This window comes from Macrobrachium rosenbergii, chromosome 21, assembly GCF_040412425.1.
Source record: "Macrobrachium rosenbergii isolate ZJJX-2024 chromosome 21, ASM4041242v1, whole genome shotgun sequence".
NCBI classification, from domain to species: domain Eukaryota; kingdom Metazoa; phylum Arthropoda; class Malacostraca; order Decapoda; family Palaemonidae; genus Macrobrachium; species Macrobrachium rosenbergii.
This window is the reverse complement of record NC_089761.1, coordinates 32,793,144-32,804,110: the sequence shown is the minus strand read 5'-3', so window position 1 is coordinate 32,804,110 and position 10,967 is coordinate 32,793,144. Positions and strand designations below refer to the sequence as shown.

General features: G+C 36.6%; 1 protein-coding gene across 1 annotated transcript in view; it reads left to right on the top strand.

Annotated features, from left to right (window-relative positions):
* Window positions 1-4,525: 4,525 nt before the first annotated feature.
* Window positions 4,526-10,967, top strand: part of LOC136849437 (zinc finger protein 512B-like) — an 8,235-nt gene continuing 1,793 nt past the window's right edge. Inside the window, exon 1 of the mRNA XM_067122788.1 lies at window positions 4,526-4,964. Within this exon, the coding sequence (XP_066978889.1) occupies window positions 4,526-4,964 (439 nt within the window). The remainder of the gene's footprint in view (window positions 4,965-10,967) is intronic.

The window sequence follows — 10,967 nt, the reverse complement described above, 5'->3', positions numbered from 1 at the left end:
TTTAATCCTCATCCCACCTTTTTAATCCTAAGCTCACCTTTTTAATCCTAATCTCCTTTTTATTCTAATCTAACTTATATTTAATCTTAATGCTTCATTGTAATCCTAATCTCACCTTTTTAATCATACGGACGGTGGAACCCTCCTTTTCAAATCCTTGATTTGAAAAGGCTGAAGAGTCCTTTTATATCCTTCTCATCCTTCAAGCCCTAGAAGGATTAAAATTATAGAACGGGATGCGATCAGATACTCGTGTGCAATTAGACAGGATTTGGGCCTAACAGGAATTTAAAGGGATTACTTTTTCTCTTTGTGTGAGGAGGGGGAGGAGGAGGAGGAGGAGGAGGAGGAGGGGAGGGGAGGGGGAGGGGAGGATGAATAATCCTCCTCCACCTTATCTCGAGGAAGTTATAAGTGGTTTTGAAGCTTGATTGCTATTAGGGTGAAGACTAATGATTTGGTGTGTATGATCCATCATGATCTCGAGATGGGATAGATTGATGGGGGTTTGTGTGAATTTCGACAAAATATATTTGCATATATATATATAATCACACACACACGCGCACACACATATGTGTATGTATATATATATATATATATATATATATATATATATATATATATATATATATATATATATATATATATATATATCTAAATCTTTATCACATCACCGCGCCATTTTATATTCACAAACATCAAGCTACAAATGTAGTTTACTATATATAGTTCGCTCTACCACGGGTAAATAGTAGCGATCGAGACTATTTTCCCTGTCTTCAAAGAGACTATTTTCGCAAAGTTTTCATAGAAACTATTTTCCCAGTGTTTTCATAGACTATTTTCCCAATGTTTTCATAGAGACTATTTTCCCAGAATTTTCATAGAGACTATTTTCCCAATGTTTTCATAGAGACTATTTTCCCAAAATTTTCATAGACCATTTTCCCAATGTTTTCATAGAGACTATTTTCCCAATGTTTTCACCGAGACTATTTTCCCAATGTTTTCACCCAGACTATTTTCCCAATGTTTTCACCCAGACTATTTTCCCAAAGTTTTCAATGAAACTATTTCCCCAAAGTTTTCATAGAAACTATTTTCCCAAAGTTTTCAAAGAGACTATTTTCCCTATGTTTTCACCGAGACTATTTTCCCAACGTTCTCAGAGTTCATTTTGCTAATGTTTTCATAGAAACTATCTTCCCAATGTTTTCATAAAACTGTTTTTCCCAACGTTTTCAAAGAGACTATTTTCCCGATGCTCTCATAGAATTCTGTGACCAGTGATTATTTGCAATATTGGATATGGCGTCGATAACAGGGCCGGGCGAGTTTCAAAATTGATAGAACCGGCAAATGGCAGCTGTTGATAATAAAATGATGGACGCTGTTAGTGTTGTCGATAGATATCGATTGGTCGACAGCCTCTGTCGACTGGTGTTAAACCTCGATGTTTTCTTTTGTGGTTTGAGTTTAAAGCCCACACTTGTGTTGTTGTTATTATTATTATTATTATTATTATTATTATTATTATTATTATTATTATTATTATTATTATTGATGAAAAGCAGACCTTCGTTTGCATCTAATTAATATGCATAATTAGATGCGTTCGAAGATAATAGTTAAAATAAAAAAAAGCATCAAACACGCATGGGGTTATAGATTATCATCAAAGCTTCTGTTAAACTTGCTGAAGGAATGTGTTTTCTCATTTGCATAACTCTCTCTCTCTCTCTCTCTCTCTCCTCTCTCTCTCTCTCAGTGTTGGCATGTTCACATCTCATTACAGTGTTGTATGTAACAGGTTTTGCAATTTCAAGATAGTTTCTTATATTTTATGATATCAGTCTCATTCAAGTTAATTTTTTCATATATTTTACAATTTTCATGTTCCTTGGTAAAGCTTCGTTTTGGGAGAGAGAGAGAGAGAGAGAGAGAGAGAGAGAGAGAGAGAGAGAGAGAGAATATACGTGTCTCAAGGAATCAGTTGTCCTTCAGTGGATATGTTGCCGAATGGGTGGATGCCTATTCTTTTAATTCTTTATATATATAGTCTTATTTGTCATTTAACTTAATTATTTGTTCGATTTTTTTCACAAAGTCTTTATTGCTAAAGGTCAGAGGGGAATCATTTTAATTTGAAAAGCGTGGAAGTCGCCCACTTTTTATTCTGCCAGGCTTCTAAAACAGAGTAACGTTGTTTCTCTCGGTTTAATATTCACATTCTTCTCCTCCCTTTGACTTTGAATTTCCATGTCAATTTCGAAGGCGAAAAAGTAAATTTGACATCGTGGTCCTTTTTTTAAAGGAGCATGATGTGAAAATATGTTTCAAAGCGCCTCCTGTGGTACTGTAGAACCCGTAAAAAAATTGGTCTTCTTGAAAATTGTGTAAGTATATTATTATTATTTTTATTATTATTATTATTATTATTATTATTATTATTATTATTATTATTATTATTATTATTATTATTATTATACATGTCTGTATAAACTGAATGCAGGCGATGCAGCCATCACCTTCAACAATACATGTTTAAAAGAGGGTCTATTACCCACATATATTATTAGTATTTATTATTATTATTAATGGGTTTAGGGAAAAGGAATATGTACAGAGGCACACACAAAACACATACACAGACACACACACACACTAACACGTGCACACGTAAACAGACATACAGCCACCCACCCACCCCCCCAAAAAAAAACGGACCCCAAAATAAAAGGAGTAGCGAGCTGGGAAATAAATTCCTCCCCGTCGACCTGAGAGCAAGTAAGTTTACCTCGTTAAGCGAAGACGCCCAAAACTCTCCGTCCCGGTCAGGCTCTGGAAGGATTATCTCGTAGGATTCTCTCTTAGTAGGATGTCTTGCCAAAGGAATCCCTCGACGTCTCCCTTAACTTTTTAACTGGCTTGGATTCCGTCCTTGGATTTTTGTCACTGCTGAGGAGATCGTCCAGGTCACCTACGGCCGAAGGAAGGAGTAGATTGGTGTCGTGTTTTGGGAGTCGTTGTTTTCTGTTTGTTATGGTAGATTGAATTCTTCCTGAGGTTACTTATCGCTTGGGGTAATTATGCACTGTGGTCATATTCATTCTTGATGGTTACTTGCGGATAGTTTGGGTGCCAAAAGACGCCATATCACTTGTTCTAAGTCGAATATCTTATTCAATATACTAATTGCCTATGAAATCTGAAACATGGTTATAATAAAGGAGTCTTCGATGATAATCAAACCTTTTTAGTACAAATAATTATTTGGATTTATCAAATAATGTTCAAGTTGGCTATGAAATGTGAAACATGGTTATAACAAAGGATACTTTAACGATAATTTAACCATTTTTAAGCACGTATCATAAACAATTCGTAACAATTCTTAATGAGAGAGAGAGAGAGAGAGAGAGAGAGAGAGAGAGAGAGAGAGAGAGAGAGTCTTAGAAAGCGATTAGTATAATTCACAAGGGAATTTGACAACTGATTGTTACTTCAAATCACTTAGCCACTCTCTCTCTCTGTCTGTCAGTATATATACATATATTTATATATATATATATATATATATATATATATATATATATATATATATACACACACTATATACATATATATATATATATATATATATATATATATATATATATATATATATATATATATATATATATATATATATATATATATATATATATATATATATATATATATATATATATATATATATATATATATATATATATATTTGTGTGTGTGTGTAAAAAAGGCGTTTGTCTATCTGTCTGTCTGTGACGCTCCCTTTTCCCGTCAACCCCAGGCAACAACTTTCTTACCTTTTATTATAACTTCTCCAAACTTTCTGAATATACGAAGCAGCTGTTTAAAAATGCACGACTTTGTACGTTGTTTATTTCTTGGGAAGTGGCGTCGTTGCTCTCAATTTTATGTCACGTTAGTCATCTTGTCATCTTCCTCTTCCTTTGTCATCTCTTCTTTCTTTTTCATCTCTTCTTTCTTTTTCGTCTCTCCATCCGTTATCAGAATGCCATCTCCGCTGTCAACGCCTATCGGGGATGTGTGTGTGTATGCATAAATATTATTTACATAAATATTATTTGCATAAATATTATGTTTGTATGATAATGGACGAATATGATGGTTATTTAGACTTTATAGGCGATGGCCCTATTATTTGTCTCATCTATATATAATAGTCTATATATATTTGTACGTAACTGTCAAGACTTTCGTCAATGAATGATTGATTGATTATTAATTAGATTAATTAGATCAGTGAATGTTAAGATGAGGGAATTTGGATAAAGAAAAATCAGTGTTGCTGTTTGCATTAATTATAAAATATAGATAAGATTTAATTAAATAAGGTTATGGGTGATTTGTATTTATTATATATTAGTCCTTGATGGAGATAATAAACCAAAGGGTATATGTTTGGGGACTGTTTCCTGGTCCCGTGACTGTTACCAGTCCTCTGCTTGTTACCGGTCCGATGACTGTCACCAGTCCAATGACTGTTATCAGTTTGATCGCTGTTGCCTGCCTGACAACTGTTGCCTGTCTCATGACTGTTACCGGTCCGGTGACTGTTACCGGTCCAATGACAGTTGCCAGTCTGATGACTGTTACTGGTCTGATGACTGTTACCGGTCCAATGACAGTTGCCAGTCTGATGACTGTTACCGGTCCAATGACTGTTACCGGTCCAATGACAGTTGCCAGTCTGATGACTGTTACCGGTCCGATGACTGTTACCAGTCCAATGACAGTTGCCAGTCTGATGACTGTTATTGGTCCGATGGCTGCTGCCAGTCTAATAACTATTACCAGTCCGATGACTGTTATGGGTCCAGTGACTGTTATTTGTCTGATGACTATTGCCGGTGCATTGCGCCGAAGTTTCTTCGACACAATAGAGTTTTCTGTACAGCGTAGAATGCTGTATGAAACTGTCAGCCACGGCCCATGAAACTCTCAGCCGCGGCCCATGAAACTTTCAGCCACGGCCCGGTGGTGCCTGTGTTGTTGGCACCTATAGCGGTGCCAGACGCACGATCATGGCTAACTTTAACCTTAAATAAAATGAAAACTACTGAGGCTAGAGGGCTGCAACTTGGTAAGTGTGATGATTGCAGGGTGGACGATCAGCATACCAATTTGCAGCCCTCTAGCCTCAGTAGTTTTTAAGTTCTGAGGGCGGACAGAAAAAGTGCTGATGGACAGACAAATAGCCATCTTAATAGTTTCCTGTTACAGAAAACTAAAGCGTGGATGCCTAGTGAATATTTCCTTGGCATCGTGAGAAATGCAGAACTCTTTCTTAGCTCAGAAGAGAGAGAGAGAGAGAGAGAGAGAGAGAGAGAGAGAGAGAGAGAGAGAGAGAGAGAGAGCTTTAAAGCGATCCAGCCTGAGAGGTTCGCAGAAAAGTAGGCATCGATTGAGGCCACAGAGGCGGAGTGGGTGGTAAGACGATTTGCATTCATGTGATTGAGTCCTTTCTCGAGGGAGACGGTAAAGAATAAACTAAAGAATAAACTGAAGAATAAACTAAAGAATAAGCACTTAGATAATTCAGGATATATATGGTCAGTTTCGAACATCAGAACTAGAGTAAAAGGAAGGATTTTACAACGATTCAATAAAGAACTTTGGAGCTCAATGCGAGTGTCAAATGAATGGCCTCTCCAGACTAAGTTTAAAAGAAATGGGACATGGAAAATGTGAATTAGGAGAGAGAGAGAGAGAGAGAGAGAGAGAGAGAGAGAGAGAGAAGGCGTCTCACCTCTCGCATATGCTCGCATATTCACGTGATATCATCGTAAGATATTTTGTTGGCTTTCTGGATTTATGAGACATTCCATTGCCATTGGCTAAAATATGAAGAAAATGAACAGAATAACTTCTTAGAAGTGAGGAATAGAGCAGTTGTTGTGCTGTCAACGTCAGGCTTAAAGGTATCATATAAAAAGCGAAGATTATATTTTTCAAAAATGGTAAAGCCACGAGTCTGAAGTTTTGGGTGGCAGAACCTTATGCCATAGGCCATACTCTGTCAAGTATTTAAAAAAATCAAGAGCTTTTGGTCATTAAATACTATGCCCGGGATAATGCCATCAGTGCACCTCGTGGGGTGCACTGTAGGCATTACTAAAGGTTCTTAGCAGTGTCCCTTCGGCCCCTAGCTGCAATCCCTTTCATTCCTTTTACTGTACCTCCATTCATATCTTTCTTCCATCTTACTATCCACTCCTAACAATGATTTCATAGTGCATCAGCGAGGCTTCCCTCCTGTTACACCTTTCAAACCTACCTACTCTCAATTTTCTTTCCAGCGCTGAATGACCTCATAGGTCCCAGTGCTTTGGCCTTTGGCCTAAACATTATATTCCATTCCATTCTATATTCCATTCCACCAAACACTGTGGGAAAGCAGGTCTCTCAGTAGCTCTTGCTTCTTGGAATGCAAAGTAATGCTTAGGAAAAGGAGAAATTTAGACATTTTGCCACAGGCCTTACTCTGTCAAACCTTTTCAAGAAATCAAGAGCTTTTGGTCACTAAACACAGTGGGAAAGAAGGTCTCTCAGTAGATCTTGCTTCTTGGAGTCTAAACTAATGCTTAGGAAAATTAGAAAAGTGAGATTCAAGTTAGATTTTGGAAAATATTAGCGCTTGTGGAACATTATGGGCAAGTGAATAATTCTAAGATTTTTTAAAAATCAAAGAATAGATGGAAATACATTCTTTTAGTGAGCAGATTCAAAGTGTCCAGAAAAGTTTTAATCGGTGAAATGGAATACAATGAATAGAGTCACTTTTGATATAAAATATATCGAAAATAAAATAACCATAGTCTCGGCTTGTAGAACTCTTGGTTATATTACAGAAACAAATTTAGTTTAAATGGAGTGGCACCCTAAATATTTAAATAATTAAAGAGAGAGAGAGAGAGAGAGAGAGAGAGAGAGAGAGAGAGAGAGAGAGAGAGAGAGAGAGAATTTTTTTGAAGCATTCATTTAAAACCGTTCCGGACGATTTACCTTGGTGTTAGTCAGCTAGAAAATTGAATCACCTGTTGAGGCTTTAAACCCCCCTCTCTCTCTCTCTCTCTCTCTCTCTCTCTCTCTCTGTGTTCACAGGCTTTTGTTTAAGGGAAAGTTATCACAAAGAACTTTTCTTTTGTCAATCAAACTTGACAAGGCGAGAATGTTTGTCGTACGCCGAACTGAATCACAAACTCTCAGGTATTTTTTTTTTTTTTTTTTTATATCTGTCGAGAACTTTGACGTTTGTTCAGTATTAAGTTTGTTGTATAGAAGGAGACGCGTATCACAGCTTGTCATGTTACGCAATCGGTGGAGATTTTGTTTTTTATTTTCTTTTTTTTTTGCGGGAAAATTAGTGATGATTTTTTCAAAAAATGATTTTGGATTTTCTTTAAAAATTTATTTATGTATATGTATATACATATTTGTGTATATATATATTGGTATACATATATACATATATATGTATGTATACACACACACATATATATATGTGTGTGTGTTTGTGTTTGTGTGTCTGTTTGCATTTTTTAAAAATTTACCACTATGAATTTTGCCCAAAAAATTATGCGCATATCAGTTACATGCAAAAATTCCTTCTGTGTCTATGTACGCAGATTTGCTCAAGTACTGTGTTTGGATGCGTGTGTGTGTGTGTGTGTGTGTGTGTGTGTGTGTATGTGTGTCTGAGAGAGAGAGAGAGAGAGAGAGAGAGAGAGAGAGAGAGAGAGAGAGACTTATCTAGGACCGGTCGCCTTCAAGCAACTCACTCTCTCTGCCTACCATTAGCGACTTGCCTGTGCCGGACCCGCCACTTCCGTTGCTTTAAAGCACAGCGCGCCGCCGACGAAGGAAAAGCGCAGAGGTCATTCCTGTAATGGAGAGCCCATTTGCCAAGTTGCGCAAAAAAAAGAAAGAAAGAAAGAAAGGTTGACGAGTTGAAATTCAGAAAGTAGGTCGGGTTTGTTTCTTAAGTTAAATTTTTGAGTTTTTGAAAAAAAAAATCTTTTGACTTTTTTGGTTTGTTTTTATGCAGTTTTTGTTGCTTTTTTGTTTAAATTTTCGATTTTTAAATTAATTTTTGATAATTCTCTGGTTATATGGATTTTTGTTGTTGTTTAAATTTTCGACTTTTAAAATAACTTTCGTGTTTTTTTTTTCGTTTTTTGTTTTCATGAAGTGTCTGTTTTCGATACTGTTTTTTTAATATTTGTGAAAAAATGTTGTTTTTCCCTCTGTTATTCATCAAAATGTTGCTGCAGGAGATGGAAGTCTTCTTAACAACTCACACAAGTTCCTCCAAATCTTCATTTACCAGTGCTACTTTATGGCAGTACGGTTGTCCGCTAAGTCCAGTCTTATCCGCAAAAGTCCAACCGTAATAAATTAGACAGAATAATGACCTCTATTAAAGTAACCGTATAAAACAGGACTTTGTTAAATTGGTTAGAATGATCGACTGTCATTAGGATTGAATGGGATTTCGGCTCTGTAGGGCTTACGATATTAATCCGATGTAGAAAATGGGGCTCATTTAAATAATCGGATTTATTGGGCAACCGATCTCGCTTTCTGGTTTTTCGCTTGATTTTTCAGAACGATTAATTTCATTGAATCCTATATTTTCATTTGCAGTTTCATTTTCTTGTTTTTTCTTTCTTCCTTCATTCCCTCCTTCCTTCCTTTCTTTCTTTATTTCTTTCGTTCTTTCTATCTTTTTTTCTTCTAATCTTCTTCGGCTGGAGTTAACTGAACGGCGCTACATTTTAGAAGACTGGAAATTCCTAATCATCAACTTCGAATCTTGCCTATCTAAATTTTGGGGGAAATTGGTTCGCTTTAAGCGATAATGTTTTTTCTGGTTTTAGGAAGCTGCTAGATTGGCCCTCCTAGCCTTTTTTTTTTATTTTTGTATTTTCTAAATTTAGCGTTCATGTGTTTTAGAAGATCAACCTCTCTCATGCAATATTCTGTTATCCAACAAATGGTGGTTTTGCTGACCTTGTCATAGTAATTATGGGGTTGACTTTATTCATAATTTCTATTTCGATTTGATTTGTCCGTCATCGTGTTAAGTTTTTCCACACCTGTAAGCCTTCATTTCTCCCTGTTCCACCCACACATAGTCATTTCCCACACCCATACAAATACCCAACTTCCCACACACCTCCCCGTCTCCACACCTAACATCTTCTGTTACACACGCAACATTAGTGCCATTAAATTATATTTGCAATTTCGACATATTGACATTTTTCTTTATTAGTCTTCTCCCACAATGACAGTGTGCTGTACTTTTTCCCTCCGTGTGTCTGTCTGACCATTTATCTCTGTCTTTCTGTGTCTGACGGGCTTACCTTGTCATCACAACTCTTCCTACATGACTGGAGGATTTTCGTTTTCGTAAGAGTGTTGTCTTTTCTGGTTTTGTAAGTTAATGTTTACTTGACTTTTGACAACCAATGGAAGGATACTTTATGATTACTCAGATATTATTTTGGTATCATGTCTAAGGGAGAGTATTCTAAGATTCCTCACAAATACGTTTAGACTAGATTTTACAGGATGGAATAGGATAAGGTGTGGGAGAGTGCGTAGTACTTTCCACTCTCTCTCTCTCTCTCTCTCTCTCTCTCTCTCTCTCTCTCTCTCTCCTAGGAATATTTTGATTAGTAGAATTACATATTGTTATGGTTGGCAAGTTCCTGTGCCGGTGAAGCAATGGCTAAGGACGCATAACATTAGGGTGGGTCATTTGAAGGAATTTGGGGCGTGGTGTATTCTGTAGTGACCTTTGACCTCTCTCTCTCTCTCTCTCTCTCTCTCTCTCTCTCTCTCTCTCTCTCTCTCTCTCTTTAAAGGAACTGTTTGTACATGCCCTGAGCTGAGTAGCTGATTGCAGTCCTCGTCGGTTACATCATTAAGCCAGAACGTTCGGAATCCATTACGAAAGTATTGAAATATATGAGTATTATTATTTATCATTAGTCTCGTGTTTGACCCGTCATCTTTCATCATCACATTCTCCCCCAGCTCTAGGAGATCCTGAAGAAGAACTTCACACAAACTTCAGAACTTTATTTCCCCTTAGGTCTGAGGGTTCAAAGAGAGGGGGCATTGTTTTGACCCTTGTCACTTTTTTAGGGAGTAAAAAAAAAAAAAACTGCGCCGGATTTTCTTCAGGGTATGAAAAGACACTTTCTTTTTGAACTGTTGCATCGGCGATATGTAGTGTACTTAGTACCTCTTGGCAATATGACTTTGTTGTGTTTTATTTTCGTTAATAGAATAGAATACATTATGATATTTATGCCAGAGGTCAAGCGCTGGGACCTATGCTATGCCATTTAGCGCTGAGAGGGAAATTCAGAGTAAAAATGTTTGAAAGGTGTAATTGGAGGAAAACCCTCTCAGTTGCTCTGTGAAAACAATTGTCAGGAGAAGGTGGAAAGCAATATGGAGGAAAGAGAATACGAACGGAGGTACAGCAAAGGGAATGAAAAGTACTGCAGTTCATGAAACTTCGCTACGTAGCGTGTAAAGTGATGATAATAACAGAAATAATAGACATGATAACTTTTCTTTCATGTTTTCTTTCTCAGAGAGAGAGAGAGAGAGAGAGAGAGAGAGAGAGAGAGAGAGAGAGAGAGAGAAAGCTTCTCCCCTTAACGTGTGTAGTGATGACAGTAATAATAATTATGATAAAGCTATGTCAACAGAAAAAAAAAGTGAACGAGTAAAAGTCCTTTTCACCACAGACTGACAAGTGATAATAATAATAATAATAATAATAATAATAATAATAATAATAATAATGATAATAATAAACCTCTCAGGTTCCTTCATCATATACGACCTGGTATTATTGAACGTCGGCTAATAATCGCTGT